The 23,020-nt window shown below is 42.1% G+C and overlaps 1 protein-coding gene across 5 annotated transcripts in view; it reads right to left on the bottom strand.

Moving 5' to 3' along the window:
• Positions 1-23,020, bottom strand: part of STOX2 (storkhead box 2) — a 599,364-nt gene that overhangs the window by 98,445 nt on the left and 477,899 nt on the right. For all 5 annotated transcript variants that reach the window (XM_078678002.1, XM_078678004.1, XM_078678005.1 and 2 more), the window contains exon 2: positions 388-540. In XM_078678002.1, coding sequence (XP_078534128.1) covers positions 388-540 — 153 coding nt within the window. The remainder of the gene's footprint in view (positions 1-387; positions 541-23,020) is intronic.

The raw sequence follows: 23,020 nt of genomic DNA, 5'->3' as shown, positions 1-23,020 counted from the left end.
AAAACTTTATAAATAAGCACTGCCTAAAAGAGTAAACTGTTTCCTCCACTTTCAACAGCACACAACGTGTGCCCAAAAAGTAGCACTCAAAAGTCAGGCTTACAAATTATTTCTTCATTCCTAAAGCGTACTCCAGACTCCCTGCTTTTATTCTATGCAAGTTATACTGCAATGACGTGGATGCCCACGCCTCCCCAACAACTGGATGTTCTGCTGAGGGGGTACTCCACCAGAAATAGCCTCCATTAAACAGGTGCAGATCCAAACAAGTGACACAAAGGTGAAAAATATACTTCTGTGCACCTTTTAGAAATGTCCCTTTAAAGTACGAGCATTATCTCTTGCAAACACTCAGTAAAGAGAGAGAAAAGGGTGCAGTGCAGTTACCTGGAAAGCAGGTGGTGAGGTGTTCCATTAGTGCTTCTTGGGTGACAGGCTTCCGTGAAGAGTTCATAGCCGAGATGGCCAAACAGAGGATTTCCCCGAGTGGAATGAACTGGGATTGGCTGATGGGAGACATGCTGATTGGCGATACATCACCTGCACACAAAAACAAAAAATAGAGGCGCATTAACATTGAAGATTCACCAACCTGAAAATTGCACTACACTCTGCCCGCAATGCATTAAGGCTCTTCTGCCGAGTCCTATACCATGCCTCACAATTCTGTCTACAGAGATGGAACGGTATTACCACCTTTCTCTGGCAAATCGTTTTTTTAACCAAATCAAGATACACAAAGAGTAACTCCAATGAGCTGAAAGTGCAAAACAGTGGTTAATCATTTTCTTTTCCTATTCTCTGACCTGCCTGCCAAATTCTGTTCCACAAGTTATTTTCTCAGCATTTGAAAGCACATAGAAAGCATTAATATTGTGTAGCACCTATTGCAGCACATACAGACTCACATCTTAGTAGTACTCAATATGGCTCCTGTATTTGCCAAAACAGTATAAAAAAAAAATCTCAGTCAGGGCAAGCGCCCATTTTATAAACAGCATACCAATCCACAGTCAAATGCCAGAGACACAACATAAACTTCAGATATGCATGGGTAAGTCTAGAACACTGTGTTGCCTAGGAAAATATTCCTTTTGGCCTCTATGAAAGTTACTTGCTGACTCACAATCCCCACCTTGGCGTAACCTTTGATCATTTATACATAAAAGATTTAAGTACACGTCGAATGCACCAACAGCAATATTCTGACCTTCTCAATGTAGACTTGAGCAAAAAATAAGAAGCGGACATGAAAAAGTCTTACGAAGCGCTGTAAAAAAGCCCAATACCCTTGAAGTTAGTGCTGCCGCAGCACTTAATCACCACCTTTGGAAGCCCAATGTAGATAACACCACACCGACTACTGCATTCAACAATGATCTTGGCCACTCCAAAGGTTTCTAAATTATAGTCAACTTTGTGACTAAGCAAAAGGAACAGATTTAGACTTAACCAGTGGCACAACTAGGAAGAAGACTAACAAAAGGGAGACCAACTGCCAAGAAACAGGCAAGGCAGTGCTGTCATAAAAATATTTCATTACTGATACTTAAAAGCTGATGCGTTCCCTTAGCCTCCGGTGAACAGGACAATCATAAATTCACTTCTGGATAATACACCAGAGGGCTGTATGCCTGTGCTTGCAATGACAAAGCAGTCCTCATCCATCTTGGCTGCAGGCAGGAGGAGCTCTACGTGAAATCTTCAGAAGCCAATAATCATCATCTGGTTTAGATAGCTTTTCAGTTCTCCAAGAAGGGAGACTATATATCTCAAACCCTTTCAGTTGAGATTTGCAAGAAAGAAACAAAATAAATAACGTCATGCTACTAATGTGCCAAGTTTTTCTGAAAATACCCTTGAATGCCACTAAATTATGAGCCTCAGTGGTCAGATGAAGCAAAAATAATGCTTGAAGCCCAGTATCAAAAAATGGCTGCTGGTTACAGTTTAACTGTGATTTACTTCCCTGTTAAATGTGCAAATACTTTAGTGTGTTAGGTTCACAACAACCTCGTAGTGCTTCATGGCCAGCTTCATTCCCGAAATTGAAACAAATTCTGGAAGAGCCAAACAGTCCAAGCATATGGCTCTCGTTAAAGTAGCCTGCGGCTTTCCCCCAGCTGGCTTGCCTTGAAGTCAACCTGGCTTTAACAAGTTTATGTCCCAAATTAAGAGAAAACCTGAGTCCAAAAACTGTCAGTCATCTAATCATTCATTTTACCAAAGGCACATTAAGCTTTCCATTGGGAAATATAGTTTTGGGTTTAAGTGGTCTTTTTAACAGAGTGAAGCATGATATAAAAACAATGGTGCAGGAAGTAGTAAATGTAGGAGTCGTAACACAGAGCCAATTATCTTTAACTTTTAAAATACAAACATGCCACAATTCAAATAATCTCCAAGTTAGAATACCCGACATATGCAAGTGCTGGTAACATCCCATCTTACTTATCCAATGTCTTACCCTAATAAAAAAAGAATGCACTGCGTTCCATGTATATTTGATAACAAGAATCAAGGCCACTTCCTATGCAGATGATATTCAACTTCTATTTTCGTTCAATAGCACCACAGAATCCACCTTTGAACCATTAAAAAATTGCCTACGCACCATTGCCCAGTGGATGGACAATAATTTCCTCCGGCTTAACGCGGGGAAAACGGAGGTACTATTCTTTCACCAGCCTTCCCCATTGGATCCCAATATCTGGTGGCCTCTTGACTTGTGTGCCTCCCCCCCCAGCCTAAAGAATCGGTGAAAAATCTAGGGGTCAGATGGGATTCCAACTTATCATTTCAACAACAAGTACATACGGTCTCTGCAGCATGCTTTGCCAAAATAAGGATGGTGAAAAAGTTCATCAATTTTTTACCTAACAACACCAGGAAGACTATAGTCCAGGCGCTGATTACTTTGCACCTGGACTACGCCAATGGCTTATACACCGGACTGTCTGTAGGTCTATGCCATCGACTCCTGACAGTCCAGAACGCCGCGGTACGGCTGGTTGGTGGCATTCCCCTACGTGAGCACATCTCGCCCCACCGCCGTAGACTACACTGGCTGCCCATACAAAAAAGGGCAGAATTTAAAGAATTAGTGCTGGCCCATCGTGCTATGAGGGGTATGGGTTCTGCCTATCTTTCCACCTGCCTCTCCCCCTATAGTAATACTAGGCTCCTTCGCTCTTCTTCAAAAAACCTGCTCACTACTCCCCGATTCAAAAAAACCCGCTCTGGCGGAAAAACTTTTCAAGTTTGTGCTTCTGCCCTCTGGAACAAGCTATCAATCTCCATCCGGATGATTCAGGAAGAACTCCCCTTTCGGAAAGCCTTAAAAACTTTCCTGTTCTGCTAACTCTCTTTCCAACAATCATCTAACTCAGCTTAAAATCGCACAGCCTGCGCCGGGACACCCCGTTGGGGTATCTGCGTGCTTTATAAAATACACTAAATAAATAAATAAATAAACAAGGCTTGTATTGTTGTATATTCTGCTTTTCTCCCACAGAACTGCCCAACATCCGAGAGAACATATCTCACACGAATATTGCAATGTAGAGATATCCCTTTTCCTCCTCTTATTAAGATGCTACCAAAAACAGATAATTCTAAGAAATCTCACACACTCGCCTACTAGTACAAAGCAGACGGACCTTTTCTCAAATACCTCAAACATAGTTCAGATATGCTACATATTTACTCAGCATTTCAAATTCTTTGAGTGCATATTATTTAAATGTTATCCTGAGCACAACAAAGTTCTAACGACATACGGTCCAACTTACAAAGCTATACACGTACGACCAATATTAACCATTTTATGCCTGACCGGAATTTACAAAGGCATTCTTAGCAGGCGTAAACCCATTTACATGTGTCGAAATCTCACCCATGAGGACAGAGTTCTCCACATACATTAATCCCACTCAAGAGGATGGGAAAATTGTGGTTCATGATGTTGTTAGCCTTAGAAGCTTGTGAACGCCCACAAGCAGAGTACATTTGTCTGCATTGAAAATCTCCTTTAATTTTCCTTTCAAACCTGGGAAAGATGGGAATTGTTCCTCCAGACAAGGCTGGTGTAAATTCCTCCCGGAGTGCGAATAGGCCACCCCCAGATCTGTTTGGGGTTTAGGTGAAAGGGGTTTTCTTCACGTGATAATAAATATATCCCAAACGGTGAAAAACAATAGTTAGCATTTGCACAGGGAATCCTTTCCCCCCTGTGCAGAGTTCTCCACTATGAAGAGCTCTGCACAGTGGAAATAGAAACCTGAAGCCAAACTAGATCATGTGACCCTCCCAGAAGTATTCATGGAAACCCAGGCCAGCCACAGATTTCCAGACACACTTCTGTGAACATTAGTGAATTCTATGAAATTGGTAAAATTATATCCAAGATGAGGCTTAGCTTTCTACCCGTAATTGTCCTGATTTTCTATAGTTGTCAACGAATTACCAACATAACATTACTATCCTACTTATAATATCAACATACATCTTAGAACCATTCTGCACCAGGTAGTGTAAAGATACTACACCTTAAAACACAGCTGTGCATCAAATCTATGCAATTGGCTAGGAATGCCAAAGTTGAGCTCAATCTGCTCAGACTGTAAAATAGACACAAATTTACCATAGAGAAACGCTAGAAACAGTTAACTCCTTCTGCACATGCAGCCATACACCCTCGACATACAAAAATACACAACGTTACTGGACACATTTTAGCTTTTACATTAACTAAAAAAAAAAAAAAAAAAAGATTGTTAAATAATACTATTGACAAACCTGCCTTCAATGACCTAACACAAACAAACACAGTCAAACAATTAAAATCCAAGGACCTCTCAGAAAGGGCGCACAGACTACGACACCTGACACCACACACTTCTAGCATTGCAATAGCACTACAGTGCTATTGCAATGCTAGAAGTGTGCGGTGTAAACGGTGATAGCATTAAATAACCTAACAATACTGACTCTCACAAAGTACATTGACAACTCAAAAAGGCAAAAGCGAAAGATTCCCTTCACATTCCAATGTACTCAATAATATATTATAATATGGTTGCAATCCTTCATCGTCACCAAACCCATACATTCCTTGGTGCTGTTGAGGGTTTGCATTTGTACTTTGGATTTCTTAGTTGACAAAATCAAGCCCGCCAGAAATGCAGTACAGACAACATTGCAGTACCACTGGTCAAGGTCAGTAAAAAACTAACCAAGAGAAGGGGTGCAGATGATTTGGGATCGATTTGCAAAAAGGTACCAATAGAATTTGAACAAGAACATTAATATAATACTAAAAACGCAAAAACAGAGCTTCAGCGAAAACAAGCAGAAAGACATAGTGCTGCACATGCAGAATACACCTAAAAGAAGGAGTGTATTGGACGCATGCCAGCACTAGGTGAGTTCACTACTTGGACGGAGCGGCAAAAATGTATACATTTCTTTCGTGTTTTTAGAAAGTTCTGCAAACCACTACCAGTCGCCTCTGAGCACCTTGGTTCCAGCCAGGCAATAAGACATGTAAATCAGTTGAGAGAGAAGCGTGAAAAACATGCAGGTATGTAGCCACATCCACAGGCGTTTATCATCCAGGAGAATGTACGGAAGAGAAGAAGGACCCATGTTAGGTTAAAATGATACAGTACCATTCTTTATTGCATTATTTATATTTTGTTTGTCTTGGGTAAAGACGCTGAGAGTGAGCTCTCCTGAATTATGGTCCTCTTAAATGAACAGCAGATGCTGGTATATTTCTTGATAAATGCAAAGGGAGACCAACATTCCAAGGTGTTTGCTATAGGCAATACAGAATGGCAAATTCAATTTCAGAAAGGCAGGGAAGAAACCCCAAAACTAACCATGCGTAAAACAATTGGAGGAGCTTGTGTCCCAGATTGGGAAGGTGAGGATAGGAGTAGGGATGAGCAAGACAGAGCAGGAGGTTGCGCCTTCTCATACATCTCCCCCAAAAAACGGAATGACCTACCACACCACACCAGAGCCTCCTTATCTCTTCTTGAGTTCTGCAAGAAGCTGAAGAGCTGACTTTTTGAATAAATCTCCTGGGAGACTGCTACCTACCCAACTGCCAAGCGTATGGATACCATCAAGGGTGATTGGTGCCCTACACAAATATGCATAACATAAGGATAATGGAAAATGTGCTGATATATGAAAGGGAGGTAAGGCTTTTCACCTCTCAATTGTCGTTTTGTTCAAATGCTGCAGGTTTTCAGGTTCTAAAAGGAGTTTTTCAATTCGGAGTTCAAAAACGAAGACAGCATGATAGCTTTCACTGCAAAAGCTTCTTCTAATTGAGGCTGGTCTACCTGCAGTCTTTGTTGCATTCTAAGAAATAATTATGAGATAAGCAAGCTCATCTGGTGAAAGAATCCTTTAGTGGTGTATTAGGTTTCTATTTTTGAGTGACATAAATGAGTTTGTAACATGGCATGGGACCTATGCGTAGTATTTTAACGTCAGTTTATTGTGTAAAGGAGAATCTACACTTCCTTCAAGAACCTGAAAAGCACCTTCAGGGGAAAAATTATATTTTCTGATGTTCTCATCGGCCTCACCCTTCTAAGCTTGGTAAGTACGCTGCGGGTCCTTAGGAGAACATTAAACACTCCTACAGTGAACCCTGTAGAAACCAATTTTATCTCAATGAGACATACACAAATGCAAGCAATGCAGTATCTTTTCACCTCTCTCAGATGCCTTGAGGAACAACAGCTTCTTCCATTATAAAGATTTGGTGCCCTGCTCGTGTATCCCCGAACATTAAATATGTGGAGGATTAGTTCAAATCTGGAAAGGGGGAGAGTATTGGAAAGCAATCCTACTTATAATATCAACATACATCTTAGAACCATTCTGCACCAGGTAGTGTAAAGATACTACACCTTAAAACACAGCTGTGCATCAAATCTATGCAATTGGCTAGGAATGCCAAAGTTGAGATCAATCTGCTCAGACTATAAAATAGACACAAATTTACCATAGAGAAACGCTAGAAACAGTTAACTCCTTCTGCACATGCAGCCATACATCCTCGACATACAAAAATACACAACGTTACTGGACACATTTTAGCTTTTACATTAACTAAAAAAAAAAAAAAAGATTGTTAAATAATACTATTGACAAACCTGCCTTCAATGACCTAACACAAACAAACACAGTCAAACAATTAAAATCCAAGGACCTCTCAGAAAGGGCGCACAGACTACGACACCAGACACCACACACTTCTAGCATTGCAATAGCACTACAGTGCTATTGCAATGCTAGAAGTGTGCGGTGTAAACGGTGATAGCATTAAATAACCTAACAATACTGACTCTCACAAAGTACATTGACAAATCAAAAAGGCAAAAGCGAAAGATTCCCTTCACATTCCAATGTACTCAATAATATATTATAATATGGTTGCAATCCTTCATCGTCACCACACCCATACATTCCTTGGTGCTGTTGAGGGTTTGCATTTGTACTTTGGATTTCTTAGTTGACAAAATCAAGCCCACCAGAAATGCAAGTGATTCTTGAGAATCACTTGCAACGAAAAGTAAAACGTTATCAACTTGAAAAGAGCAGGCATGGCAACCTCATAACTAAATTAAGACTTCAAGGTGGACGATGAGCAACAGGTGTATCGGGACCTTCCATGGCTGTCATCAGCCCAATACCAGTCAGGAGATAGGCACAACTAACACCATGCAAAACCATTCTCTGTACCTAAGAATGCCAGACAGCAGAAGAATTCGGTCAATTAAAAAAACAACTAAAAAAAGAAACAACTTAATACAAAAGCCGCAACAGAGAAAGGTTCCTTAATTATTTTTTTATTTTTTTTAATCAAGGATGCCTATGGAGTGTAAATGATTTATTTAAATAACGGAAAAGACCCACCTACTCAGAACAGATATAACCATTCGACTACAGGATGATATGGCTTCGAAATTCTTTGATTGCACTGGAAAACGATGGTACAAAAATATGCGGATATGTGGTGGGAGTGTGTGTGAGAGTGTCAAACACCACAGACAACCTGCTGCTAGGCACATTATGACTAGGATTGCAAATGCATTGCTCATAAAAAAGGAATTGTAGATAGTAAATAAATGGTTTTACTAGAGACAGGCAAAACCCATGGTGTTTAGCATGGTCTCATATCCTCGAATCTAATCACACTACAGTCTAGTTACATATTGTAATTTTGAAATTAGTAAAACAGGTTAAATGCAGAAAAGGTGGGTGCTTAATTGTGCACCTAGTAATCTCACAGAACTGAAACAGGGGAAATGTATTTTGATTTTTTTTTTAAAGCCTTTGAAACTCACATAAGAGTTTTCAGAAAAATGTTTTAGGTATGTTGAGGTTGACATGTTGGACATTAAAGTCCCCAAAATGTTTTTTTTTATTTGTCCCCTAGGACGAGACATGCACCATAGGCTACATTTCTGGCATAGATCTAAATGTTTGAAGTCTGCTTTTCAGTGCAGCTGATGCAAACGTTTTGTCTTTCAAAGCCAATAGTTCTGGTCTTACCAAGCTAGTCTGGTGGCTATTTTGTTCACTATTTTTTAAAACAAGTATATGCCACAAAATTAAATAAAAGGGAAAAAAAGACAATATTGTTATGTGGTGGCTCTATGCTAGTAATTACGAAAGATATTTCAAATTAAAACAAAAAAAATAACCACCGCATCACATTTTAACAAAACGGTATGGGTGCTTCCTCCTATCAGGAGGGTGCACTAAGAACAGGTATAGTTTTAATACACATCATAATATGTTCGCAAAGAAAAGGTACAACTGGCTTTGCATTACTGTAACATGAAGACTTAGTTTAAATACGCAAGGATAATTTAAAAAGTGAAGAATGGAAAGGAAAAATGTGTTGGCAAAGTCAAGCATTAGCTGACCACCTCTGGCACTGAAATGCACTTTTCTGATGGATATGCACATGATCAGACAAAATGCCGTCACTTACAGTGACACATAGCCAGTGACTGAAGTGGGCTGGCCCAATGCCCCATTCTCTAGTGAGCAGACACAAAACGTGAATGCACCTCACCAGACCAATGGATGATGGACACCAAATAGTACTTGCAGATGCATACTTGCAGATAAAGGGGACTGCAAACCTTGGATAGAGGTCACGATAGTGCAGTAGCTCGGTTTATGGGAGAAAGGAAGGCCCACAATGTGTTCATGTGAAAAGGACAGATGAAAAAGAAAGGATACTTTTCGTGACTCAATATTAATAGTGTTTTCAAACAAAAGGATCAAGAAAAAGATATTTCATTGTTAATCTCATCAATTCACTGGCATGCAATGTAACATCAACAGAAGACACAAGTCATACATATAAATATATTCATAAATTAACTTATCATAAACATATTGATAATTAATGTAGATTCAATTTTGTGCTTTTCTCGGTTACCATCCAATAAGTGAAACATTACTGAAAGTCAAATAAATATGAAACCAACATGGAATACACTTCCAGTTCCTGAATTTTAAAAACTCCATGTACGATCAATGTCCTTAATAATGTTATCTGTTCAAAAAGCCAGGGAGTATAGGAATGATATCAAGAAGGGATAATAGTAGCCTTGTAGTCCTTCCAGCCGATTAGCCTCCACACAGTCTTTTCTCGCTTAGTGACCCTGTTGGAAGTGTCAACGCGTTCCAATCACTGTCATTTGTGGGGCCTGCTCAGGACAGGGAACTAGTGTACTTAATATGAGATGAGAGATTATGTTTAATAAAGTGAAAGAATGGCTCGATAAAAAAACAAATCCTCGTTTTATGTAAGCTGCAATGTTGCGGCACTTGATGTCTAAAAAAAACAAGAGCAATCGAATTGAAAGTTTTTATGGTAAACTGAACACCTAAGTTTTAATATTAAAAGAGAAAAAAATCAGCGTGAGTTCTTATATTCCAAACTGAAACATTCCTGTCTCAGGTTTAAGCTCTATGCAATCTAACTTCTTTGAAAATGGCTTGGAAGATTAGAGAGAGAGACCTTCTGCTTTCGAGGTCCACTATAAAAGTATAAATGCTATTAGAGTAAGTCCCGGGTATGTAATTGTAAATGCCAGACTGAAACCATTATGATTGTTTACCTTGATACCAGTATAGTACAGGTTCCACTTTTATCCGACGTCCATAAATGATTGCAAGGAGTGCAGAAGACTTTGGATCCCTTGTTACTGTCAAGATTTGCTAAAGAGTGTGGACAAATCTAGGTGCGGTTGCTTTGTCCGGCATCCTTGTTCCCTCCGCATCCAAGCAAGATCGAGGAAAGTAGTCCTCATTGTAGATTTAATAAAGTTGTGTGAGCAGAGAGCTATACCAGTGGTACGTACATTAACGTCACCTGGCTTGCTCATTGGCATTGTAGTTCCTACAACAAGACTGTCATTGTTAAGTCAGAGATGACCCCATATTGTAGTGTGACATTTACAAGGGGTGTATTAGAATAGTCAAGGTCAATATTTTGTATTTCTGAACCTTCACTTAGTCCTTTAGTCACGGTGTTAAAATGAAGTGTAAGGATTCCACGTTTACCATGGTAATCCCACTGGTCTCTCAGTGTTCCTTTAAGTGCTGACGCTACAGGTATGTAAGCACGTACCAGTTGGTTTCCAATACTTCAATTCTTTTTCAGCGTAAATACAGATTATTTTGGTTTGTATTAAAAAATTAGCAAAACGTGCCAATTTTGGTAGATGATTTTTAAAAAGGCTGACGCGTAAATTATTCTATCAGTTGCTGTTTTAAATTTTTTGTCCAGAAGGCCATCACAAGAAGTGAACTATGCCCTTTTTAAGGAGTCCTTAATTAGATGTTTGGTATAATTCATTTGCATAGTGGAAGTAATTGGTGTTCTTAGAACAGTTGTGCCAAATTCGCAAGAACTGTCCAAACAGGAGGGTATCTTGTAGGCTTCTTGAGTGAAAACTATGATAACTCAATGCACTGTTCTTGTCTGTAGGTTTTTGATATAGCAATATGTGTACAGCAGACTGATCGTAGTGCTTTAATATCCAAGAAATGTATTTTTTTTCCCCTTTGGACATATGCAGGAGTTATGTGACAGGGGAAGGCAAAATCATGCGGCAAGAAAAGGGAAATTATGCTATGTAATGCAGCACATTTTGTGATATTTAACACTGTCTGGGCGTAGGTTGCACCTCATTAGTGCAAGTTTTACTCCCAAATATATCAATAATGAACAGAAAGCTGATCAGTTAACTTTTGCAAAGAGCCTTCCAATGCGCGGCAACATGTCGCTGTGTTTTTAGTCACTTTTGAACCGTATGAGCTCAAAAAAAAAAATTTTAAGTCTGCATATCATGCAGTAGATGATGAGTTGTGGCAAATGCGGCAAATCCATAACTATGTAAAATGCGACACAGCCACACAATTGCATAATTCCAGTGGCCCTGGATATATGGAACTTGATATCGGGTTTGCCGTTTAAACACTGAAGGAAGTAGTTCAAATCAACTTCGTTACCCATCCATATGAAAAAAAATTCATCAATGTACCTTTGACAAATGTTAATGGTATAGATACAGAACATCTGATGCATCATCTTGGGGAATGTATGTATAATATAAAATGTCAAGCATTATAAATGCTTGCGTTTTGGGATCAAAGTGTAGGCCTTCAAAAAATTTTATATAAAGTTTGTTGTATCTTGGATTTAAGAAATGAGTGACGTGAAAAATGGACGTAAGAAGGTACCAACATACTTTAATAAAGGTTCCAAAAGAGAACTGCGTCTGGAAGCAAACTTTCTTCTAGGTGGACTTTCAAGTTCTTGTAAATTTTTGGCAGGTGACAAAAATACAGGAACGAGTTTCTTTATTTTGGGGAGAGGAGGCAAAACTAGCGAAAGAATCAGATCCAAGTTTGGAAGGCTGGGGCGCGAGATGTGGTTAGTTGTCTGCAGGACAACTTTGGTCTCCCTCAGAAGGACTTCAGAGAGCTATGGATGTGACTAACAGGGAATATCAACTGGAAGGATTAAGCTTTCTCATTGAAAAAAAGAAAACGGCAACAGTAAACTTTGCATGGTGTGTCTCAATTACTGATTTAATTGAAACAGCCACTTAGGCCTGTATGTTCTCCAACCTAGGCTTGATGTGTGAAGGAGGCCATGAAACAAGCAAGGGTGAATGTAAGATGGTTTAGTCCACATTTTATAAGAGGGCATCAGCTTCAGAAGGTAGGTGGGTGGTTGCAGGATATGCTTTGTTCAGCTGATAAAGGTGGATGAGTCAATGTTCGGAATTTACTATTTCAGACCTGTGAATAGCGTGATTGATAGTTTGTTGACAAGCCTATGATCTTGCAGAAGGTTAGCATCCTGGTATTGACACAAAATGCAGATTTGCATCAGTATGGTGAACAGAAAATCTGGATATTATTAAAGACATATCCCAAGCAGAAAGTTTGCCCTCCCTCATATGTATTGCTTGTTGGTTTATAGAATAAAGGTCAGGACATATAAACCATCGGAGGTAGGATTTGGACGATAACTCTCAAAGATGAGACAGACATTCATAGTATGGATTTACACCATTCAAATTTATTCAAGATTATAAAGCATGAATTAAATTTGGTGTTTGTTATCTTGCTTGCAGCACTGTAAGAAAAAAAGATGGCTGCTGGTTCTGACTATTTATATTCACTTCTAGAATTTTTGAGAGTTGCAATTTCTTGCTTTTGTTGTTGTGGGTGCAATAAAGGACATTGTTGGTCTTCGTATCTTTAATGAAATTCACATTCTCTTTCCTTTGCTGATAATAATGTACATTTGCATCTAAGAAAACGAAGCAAAGCAAGAGAATGCTATTTTACCAGGATAAGAGTTTGTTCAAATATATAAACTAGAGCTCAGGTGTACCGCTTCCACAATAGATATTTTGACAACTATATTGAGATACGTGTGCTCTTCCCCTTTAATCCGTTTGGATTTGTCACTTTTTGAACTAACTGGATTTTCAACGTCTGCTGTAAATCTCAATACCCAACTTTCACTCACTGTAAGCTCCGTTATAATGGCTTAGGAGTGCTAACCACCAGAGTCTGCATTTTAAGATAAGTTCAGTTGCTGTGCAGCCAGAGTAAAAAAGCTCTGGGTTGGTTGCACGTGCAAATGTGTGCACACATGAGAGATAAGCATGTGAAAATAATAACTCAGGATGGTAGCTGCCCAGTAGTCTGTCTCTGACCGAACTCTTCAGAGATTGGTTGAGCCCTGTGCAGGTCTTATAATATGAGTGGGCAATAATAGTGTGAGTATGTACATCTGGAGCGCTACACTGGATTTATGTAGCATTCTAACTGTACACTAGGGGCAAAATCTGCATCAAAGTACAATTTTTCAATGGGGACGAGACCAATGCACCAATCCTATGGTAAATCAGGATTCAGAATGCAGGTTTGATATTAATTTCCCGATATACGCACTCCTTTTGTCAGGTTATGATTCATCATTTTCTCTGACTCCACTCCTAATAATATACAGGCCTTTGAAACACCCTACTGAGCCAAAGTAGATACTCTGCTGCCCAGCTGGAGGATCATGGGCCACTCTAAACAACAGGTCCATTTGCCAGTAATTAGTTCTACTCCTAGGAGATGAGCGGATGGGTACGGAAACAGCATGTGCTAATTACTTTATTGCATTTGGCCTATTGACAGCACCATCTTAAAATGTCCCAAATGCTGTGCTTGAGGGTTGGGGCAGGTGTGGAGTGATGATGGGCAGAGGTGCCCAGCTTTGAAAACGTTCCACTACCCCCTTAAAAACCCATGCAAAAGAGAGAGACTTTTGACAACAGTCTTGACCTGGGGGAAGCAACAAAAGAGGAATTCCCAACTGGACAAGAGAAGACACCTGACCCCTAGTTCAAGGACGTCGGACTTTGGCTGGCATTCAGGACTAGGACTAGTTTCTCCAGGGCCAGTAGCACTGGCCGCTCTACATCTTCTGGAGACAGTAGAGGGATGGACTTTCAGGAGGGGAGCCTGAAGGGTTTCCCTGAATTTTATGAGGAATAGACATACCGAGATGCAAACTCCAGAAGGAGAAGGACCCTGACTCCTGCTGACATTCAGGTACCTCGCAAGCAGCTAGGCAGCCATAAGACCTGAGGAGTACACACAGTGAGGCTACTGTGTCTTGGAGGCCCTGGGGGTGCTGCAGAGGCCTTCCTCAGCAGCACAGGCGATGTGGATTAGGCACAGGCGATGTTTTCCAACAAGTAGCGTGTGAGCTACTGTTAGCTCTCCAGCTACATGGAAGTAACACTCCTGTGTGTAGTCAATCCCTACTAAATTAGAAGCTATTGCTTAGCTGAAATAAATAATGTGTAGCAAAATTGAGTGTGTATTCGAGATGAAAATGGGTTCATTTTCAGAACTTATGAGCTAATATTTTAAGATAAATGGCTGAGTTTCCAAAATACATTTAAGCTGTTATTTGAGACAAAAATGTGGCACTGAGGAGACTATTTACCAATGTTACACCTTCTTGATAGAGGCATTGCAGCTATGGCTTACCCATGTGGAGGAATTTCAGACTGACAGAGCTTTTTTTTACTTTACTGCTTGCAACTATGCCTGATGCACCGAGATCATCACTGGTAGTAAGCTGCTAGAAACCTTGCATATAGTGGCTACTATTAAAATGCTAATAATATTAGTAGCTCTCAAAGATTTTCGTTTAACATAAGTAGCACTCATTACAGAAAAGATTGGAGACCCCTGAATAGATCAACCAATGCACAGTATTGTCAATTCATAACAAACAAACTTAGTGTGCAGAGGATACAAATCACCACATTTAAAGAACCTTGTCACAAAATACTACACCCATCATGAACAATGATTATCAAGCAATGAAGAAACGCCTATTGAAATCTAGACCATCCTTATATCTTCTTGGTGAAGAAGCTGTATAATTAGCCATTGCATAATGGGTGAATAATTGGAATGTATGCCCTGAAACAGGGTAGGTGAAAATAAGAGATATGCATAATTGAAATTTTAAAAGTAAAGCAAGGAGGATCTGTTCTCATTGTTTTGTTTGGTATTTCGGCAAAGAAAATAAGCATTGGAAAAGCCAACAGCCCCTCAAACTGGCTGCCAGCCTTTTGGTTTGATCAATGTTGGTTTTGTCAAGGTCTGTGCAATGCCTTATTGTTGAGAAAGCTTCTGGGGCCATGTCAATCTACAAAGAAACACATAGCCTAAAAGCAAAAAATATTTACTAGGCCTCTTAACACACACATTGCTATGGTCAGAGCTGGCACTGAAGGGAATTTCTTTGTGAATGTGCCCCTTGTGAGAGGGCAGAACAGCATCACTCACAGGAGGGACCCACTACCCCATGTTGTATGTAGGGTGTGGAAGAAAAATATGGATGACACAAAAAGATAAAAATGGGTGAAGATGGCTGGCTGAAAGCAACCAAGCAAGAGCATTATCCATTTCATTTTAGTAAATTCAAAAGATCTAGCCTCAAGCCTCGCCTAACAATGGCCCTCAGACATACATACGTTGGGGAAAGATATACACACATTTGAACTCTTGCTTGAATGCCATAACAGTCATTACAATACTATACTTCAATATCTGTCAGACTTTCTGTTCATCAAATAGGCATGGGCTGAAGTACAAATGTATTTGCTGACAATAATACTATACTCCCTTTTAATAACAAATATAATAACAATATAAGTTACTAAAATGCAACCTGTAAATATTAAATTTGCTAGATGGTGGGTGAATTTTCTAAAAACGTAATTTCATAATTCGTGTTACATAGCAATTTGGTAACTTAAAATTGGTCGGCTTAATTCAGTGGTGTGACTCAAATAAGCTCTTGCTCTAGTCCAGGCACACCATGCCCTTCTCCAGATAAGGCCTAGAAAGACAATGCAGATATTAGGGGGGTTGGCATTGGAGGTACATTTCTCTCTACCCTGAAGAACACTGCTGTGTCACACCCAACTGAGGGAAACTACTATTTCATGAGTGACAGACTGAAAAGTACAAAACAAAAACAACCCAACAGCATGGTGCATACGCCATCTATAAACTGCTGACAAAAAACAAAAAAACATTTTCACTTTCTCGAATGTGAAAGTAAATGCAAGGAGACAATTTGGAGTTACCAGAATACAAGACACCGGTGATGCTTACATGTCTTCAAAAAAACGAAATACTACACAACGAGGGAGGGTTCTTCGCACAAACTCTTAAACTAGCAGGGGTAGAGTACCGTGCAGCTTGCTTGGTTAATGTTTTCCTTATGCATAAATGAAAGGTACAGAGCTGTAGAGATCACCAAATCTTGTATCTTACGTTGTTCTGGATTTCCACATACCAGTTGATCAAGCCCTATAGGTTCAAGTGAGCTAAACCAGGGCTAATACTATCTAAATGCATTATTTGGCTAAGAAAATCCCTTAACTGGAAACGTAGTGTCCCAGTGGCACAGGTTCCTCGATGAACCTTGTCATGAGATGCCACCATTATGTATTCTATTCTGATTACCACATAATTCGAGTTTACTAATCTAGATGTGAGTAGAAGCCAAGCTTAGATAGCAGTTTTACTTCAAGTGTTAGAGAAAAATGGGCCCCTATTAAACAGGTAGGTCAATATGCCTAGGGAAACCTCAACGAAAGAGACAAAATGCCCCTGAGTGAGACGGTGTTGCTTTTATTCGCACCAGGACTCTAAGATGAATGTGCCAGCTGCAGTAATGTGGGGTTAGTTGTATTTTCAACGATGCTAATTGAATAGCAGAATATTGCTGTCATTCCACTTTTAGCACAAATCACAAGCAACTTCAGATTTTAAAAAAATCGCAGCATGTTACATACACCACATCCCTCCTTAACAATGGTAACAGTCACAGCAGATGAGGCACACAACAGAAGCTCTCAAAACCACAGTCAGTGTATGTGCATTCAATCATCAAGCTCACATTGTGTGCTTCACACGCCACGCAAGATTCAGTTAGTTCTACACTTTGGTATTTAATGGACTGGACTTGCCCTAAGGAGTCTAAAACAACAGAGAACTAGGATTTCAAAAAATGCAAGAGCCACTCTGCTGTCCAGTCTCAAAGTGCTGATCTTGTGTAATTAACCTCCAGCCCAAATCTCTGCACTAGATTGCCACTCAAAGCACATTTTGAGCATCAGATGCAATAGCATTTGCCACGCCGGAGCCCCCAAAAGATTCCAGGACGTAATAAGCGGTTATAGGGCATAATGCACAGGCATGTAATTGTATTTATTTTACCTCTAACTTCAATAGGCAAAACAATTGTATCACTTTATACTGTTATAAAGAGAAAGGAAAGAGTCCAGTGAGAAATGGGGGGCCCAAAATTGGTTCTTTCTTGAATGCTCCATCACTAAAATGTAGTAGATGTTACAGGTAAAAACTGAGGTCTATGGGTAGTTTTGCATGTCCCGTTCCGTGAGCAGAAAAGGGTGCACCAGAACATATTTGAGGAATTGGGGTAGCACAAGATAAAAGTAAAGGTATGTATATATCTGAGGAAAAATCTCAGGTCCTCCCAAGATCACTCATGAGCAAGACCTGTAAACACTCAATATGTGCTGTGGGTCCAACCTTGGAAAAGTGAGGAGCACATAACTAGATGGAAGCCATTCCTTATGCACTTCCTGTGCTAGCAGCATCAAAAAGAAAGGATGAAAACAGGGATTTATGTTGAGCCCAAAAAAAAGTGGAGACTTCTCCTCTTGTTTCCCACACTTCTCCTAACATTATATCTCGCTGGTTAAAAATGTATTCCGCAGATATGAAAGAAGCGGCTTCTAATGGCCATTCACCAACTTTGGAGCGCGAAGAGCGCAGACATATTCCTGACCTCCCTGTGAAGAGGGACAAATGAGTAGCTCAGTGTATCTCGACTCCCTCATCTGAAAAACCCCTTAGCATTCAGAATTAGAGTTACCCACACTAATAAGCACCATTTATAAAATTAGAAAGGCCATTTACAAGACACCGCTTCTCAGAGGAAGCTTTTTGTGTGAGAGAGAGGAAGGGAATAGGGAAAGGCAAAGGAGGGCTAGGTGACAGAGGATGAGTTCAACTGCAGAGATAAACACGTTTAGTGACAGAGGTGTTTCTCTTTCCGAGAGGGGCAAGAGCTCTGGGTAATCCTGGGAGAGTGCAGCTTCTTGAAACGGTGATGTAGAAGTATAGTTACTCGATGTCACAGAGTACCTGTCTGCTACCGAGAAGTCCTGGGACTAACTCAGTGTAGGTATTGCACATCTGCTGAGTAGTGCAAGTCCTTTCCCTTTAATTCAAAAAAGTGCAGGTGCTCAGTACCTGACAGTAGCTACTTTTTAAAGCACTGGAGAACACCTTACCTTGGAGTGAGAAATTTCCCGTTGCTTGATTCTGCAACAAGTATAATCAAAGTACAAACACAAGGAATACTCCGATGTGTGCTGGTTATTGAAGGCCAACAAATGAACGTTCAGTTAAAATAAATGATGATGGATGTACAACTTTAACTATTGACCATGAACAGTTTGTGGATAACTTTATGTGCTTCCACCCTTCTATTTCCTACCTGACTTTAACAGCTCAGAAAGTTGCCACTATGCAAGAATGCAAATCCACCACCACCAGTCAATTTCACAGGGATGCACAGGTTCCGAAATGACGCTTGGAGCTGATGCATTGCTTTCTTGATTGCAGCACAAAACTCACTTCCAAGGGCCCAGGACTGGATTTGGCACCACTTGACAGAGCAAGACTCGCAGCAGAGAAGATCAGGAGCAGATAGCAAGATGCAGGTGAAGAATTCATAAACAGGAGGCAAGCTCAGTCAAGCCCTTGGAGAAACTTTAGAAAGCAGGATGTAGAAAGTAAAGTCCAAACCTCTCATTCCTAGGCAAGAAGCAGCAGGCAGCGGACCAACACAGAAAAGCAAGCAGCAAAGTGACAGTCCCTCCTGGCAGCAAAACAGCTATTTTTCCTGGTAGAATGTTCTCAGTCCAGAAGTGCTCGTAGTATATAGTGTCAGAGGTCCAGTACTAATACCTATTTTTGCCTTTTAAGTAGGGAGACTTCAATGAAAGGTCTTCGTAGTGCCCAACACCCTGCCCTTCCTGGCCATGGTTCCAGACAGGAGAATTCTTTGTGTGGGAACAGGCACAACCCTATTCAAGTGCAAGTGTCAGCCCCTCCAACCACTCCAGCTCAGGAAGGCTCATCAGCCTGTTAATGGATCATCAGCATATGCAGGCACACCTCAGCTCCCTTTGTGTGTGACAGTCTAGAGCGCATTCACAAATCCTAACAGTCATCCAACCCAGGCGTGTATTCTAGGGACAGGCAGAGGCAAAGAATGGTCACGTAAGAAAATGTCAATTTTCTAAAAGTGGCATTTTCAAACCTGCAATCTAAAAACCCGTATGCTGTTGTGGCCCTCTCCTGCTCCCCTGCAGGGACTGAAATATGCCCAGAGACTGCCGGGAAGTGACTGCTGACTCACGCGGCTGTGGCGCTCTGATTGGGAAAATCAGCCATTGACTGCTCGGTCAGCAGTCTTCTGTCTCTCTGCTTTCTGCCTCTACTCTTGCTCTCTTTTTTTCTCCTTTCATATTTTCTGCTTTTCTGTCACTTTTTCCCTCTTATCACTTTGCGCTTTTTCCTCGCCGCGCCCCCGCCGCTGCTCGTCCTCAGTGGCCTCGCACCTGCCAGCACCGCTTCCTGCTGTTCCTGCCTCCCACCCGCCTGCCGAAGGGCATCGCCGAATGACATTGGGTCCCTATTTCCTGCCAAAACTGCAGCTGTGCCTTCGTCTGCCATCGCACATCAGCCCCACCCACCGCACAACCGTCTAATACAAGACTCAACTGCCTTAGCTGTATCCTGCTCAACACACGCTCCCTCAACAAAAACACTGTGGAAATCTGGGACCTACTCAACTCAGTCTACCCCAACATCGCCTTCCTCACGGGAACTTGGATGAACTCCCCCTCAGCCCCAGACATTGCCACTGCCATCCTGGACGACTACAAGATCATTCACAAGGACCGCATAAACAAACCAGGTAGAGGCATTGCCATCGTACACAAAAGCACACTCTGCCTCGCCACCCACTCGGACGACCACTCGACCAACATGGAGCACCTCCATTTCCAGACCAACCCGAACACCACCCTCCGCGGCACCCTAATCTACAGACCCCCCCCCCCCCCGGACCCTGTCCACCCTTTAGCGACTCCATCATTGACTTCATCGCAACCCACGCTCTCGTCTCCACAGATTACATCCTCTTTGGCGACCTCAATTTTCACCTGGAGAATCAAAACGACAAGAACAGAGTCCCTTCAGGCGAACCTCGCCATCGTCTGACTCAAACAATGGGCTGCCTCCCCAACCCACTCAGCGGGACACACTCGACCCCATCTTCTCTGCCAGCGACATCACCACCGTCAGCCAAAACTCTCAGCTCCTTTGGACTGACAACTTCTCCTTCACCAAACCCACCGTACACCACCACACCCACCACTACCCTCACAGAAGTTTTAAAAAGGTCACCAAATAACAGCTCACTGCCACCCTCAGCTAAACCCCACCACCGACATCCGGGGGCGCTAATACCTCAGCATGCAACCTCCATTGATGGATGTCCAACTGCGCTGACTCACTGCCTCTCCTCAAGAAAGCCTCAGGCAAGCGACACTCCAAAAAAGCCAGTTTGTTCTCTCACACCCTTCACGAGTCCAGAAACACCTATCGATGGCTCGAGAAGAGATGGAGGAGCAGCGAGACCCCAGAAGACCACTCCGCCTTCAAGACCGCTGCCACCGTACACCACCACCTCAGCATAACAAAGAAAGCGGCCCTGCAAGAAAGAATCCATGCCAATGCACTCAATAGCATATAACTTTTCACCATGGTCAAAGTATTCGCCAAACCCAGCACAGAGACAGCAGGCATCCCTCCCTCCCAAGACCTCTGCAACAACCTCGGCACCTTCTTCCACTGCAAGATTAAGCAGATCTATGACAGCTTCAACAACCTCGATACTCAAGAGCCTCTCACCCCACCCACAACCACTGCTCCCAATGACACCGGACCCCAGCAGACCCTGCTCAGCTGGACTCCCCTCATCACTGACGACACCCTCAAGATCATGAAGAGCATCTACGTAGCACCCTCGGACCCCTGCCCTCACCACATCTTCAACAGAGCCAGCACCTCCATCGCCACCAAACTCTGTTGCACCATCAACTCCGCCACCTTCCCGGAAGACTGGAAACACGCCACGGTCAACCCCTTGCTGAAGAACCCCTCAGTCAAACCAACAGACCTCAAGAACTTCAGACTCATCTCTCTGCTCTCCTTCCCAGCCAAGGTAATCGAGATCATCGAAGCAAACCACATCCTGGACCTCTCCCAATCCAGCTTCCGAAGCAACCACAGCACCGAGTCCGCCCTCCTTGCTGTCACAGACGGTGTCCGAACCCTCCTTGACAGAGGCAAAACTGCAGCCCTCAGCCTCCTAGACCTCTAGGCCGCTTTCAACACAGACTCCCACCGTACCCTATGCACAAGACTCCACGACATCGGCATCCATGACAATGCCCTGGAATGGATCTGCTCCTTACGCACCCGCCAAATACAGAAAGTCAGACTACCTCCGTTCCACACTGAATCGACAGATCAGCTACCGACTACCTCAGGGCTTCTCCCAGAGCCCCACTCTCTTCAACATCTACATGGCTCCACTTGCAGCCATCGTTAGGAACCACAGACTCAAACAGTCTCCTACGCCAAGGACACCCAGCGGATTCTCACCAATGAATCAACAGTCGCCAAGAACAACTTTCACAAGGGGATGAAGGCTAACCCGACCTGGATGAAGGACAGCGGTCTCAAGCTCAAATGAGCAGACTGAAGTCCTCATCCTGGCCTCCACGTCGTCTACCTGGGATGACTCCTAGTGGCCCGCAAATCTTGGATCCACACTCACAGACCACAAACAAAACACGACCATCACTCTGTACTCCTCGCTCACCATGAACCGCCACATCAACGCCGTCTGATCATCCTGCTTCCACGCGCTACGCCTGCTCCGAAAGCTCTTCAAGTGGATGCGGACAGCGTCTAGAAAGACGGTCACCTACGTACTCAGCAGCAGGGAACCTCCATTGATGGATACAGCAACGCACTCCATGCCGGCATCACCCAGAAACTCGTCAAGAAACTTCAGAATATTCAGAATGTCTCCGTCAGACTCCTCTTCAATATCCACCACCGCAGCCACATTACCAGCCATCCGAGAGACCTCCATTGGCTCCCAGTCAACAAAAGAATCACCTTCAAGCATCTCACACACACCTACAAATCCCAACATGATGGGGGGGCCTGCGTACCTCAATCACTGCCTCTCATTCCACGCTGCCAGCAGAGACCTCTGCTCGACCCATCTGTCACTTGATGGATTGAAAAACCACCTTCAATAAAAGATGTGTTTTTAAATTGTGAGTCCAGAGACACCAAACTCCAATTTTCTATATGCTCCCAATTGGAAGATACACTTGTAATATGTTTCAAGGCAGCTCTAATGCTAACCTATGGGAGAGGTAGGCCTTGCTGTAGTGAAAAACGAATTTAGCAGTTTTTCACTACCAGGTCAAGTAAAACACCAAAGTACTTTTAAATACATTGCCCCCTGCCCCTAGGGCAAGGTATGGTCTTAGGAGTGACTTATATGTAATAAAATGGGAAGGTTTGGACCTGGCAAGTAAGTTAACATGCTTGCTCGAAATGGCAGTTTAAAACTACACACAAAGGCTCTGCAGTTGCAGGCCTGAGATGGGTTTGAAGGGCTACTCATGTGGGTGGCATAATCAGTCCTGCAGACCGACGAGTAGCATTTGATTTACGGGCACTG

This window comes from Lissotriton helveticus, chromosome 2_2 (genome assembly GCF_964261635.1).
Source record: "Lissotriton helveticus chromosome 2_2, aLisHel1.1, whole genome shotgun sequence".
In the NCBI taxonomy this organism is placed as follows: domain Eukaryota; kingdom Metazoa; phylum Chordata; class Amphibia; order Caudata; family Salamandridae; genus Lissotriton; species Lissotriton helveticus.
Note: the sequence above shows the minus strand (reverse complement) of the source record. Positions and strands in the feature narration are given on the sequence as shown.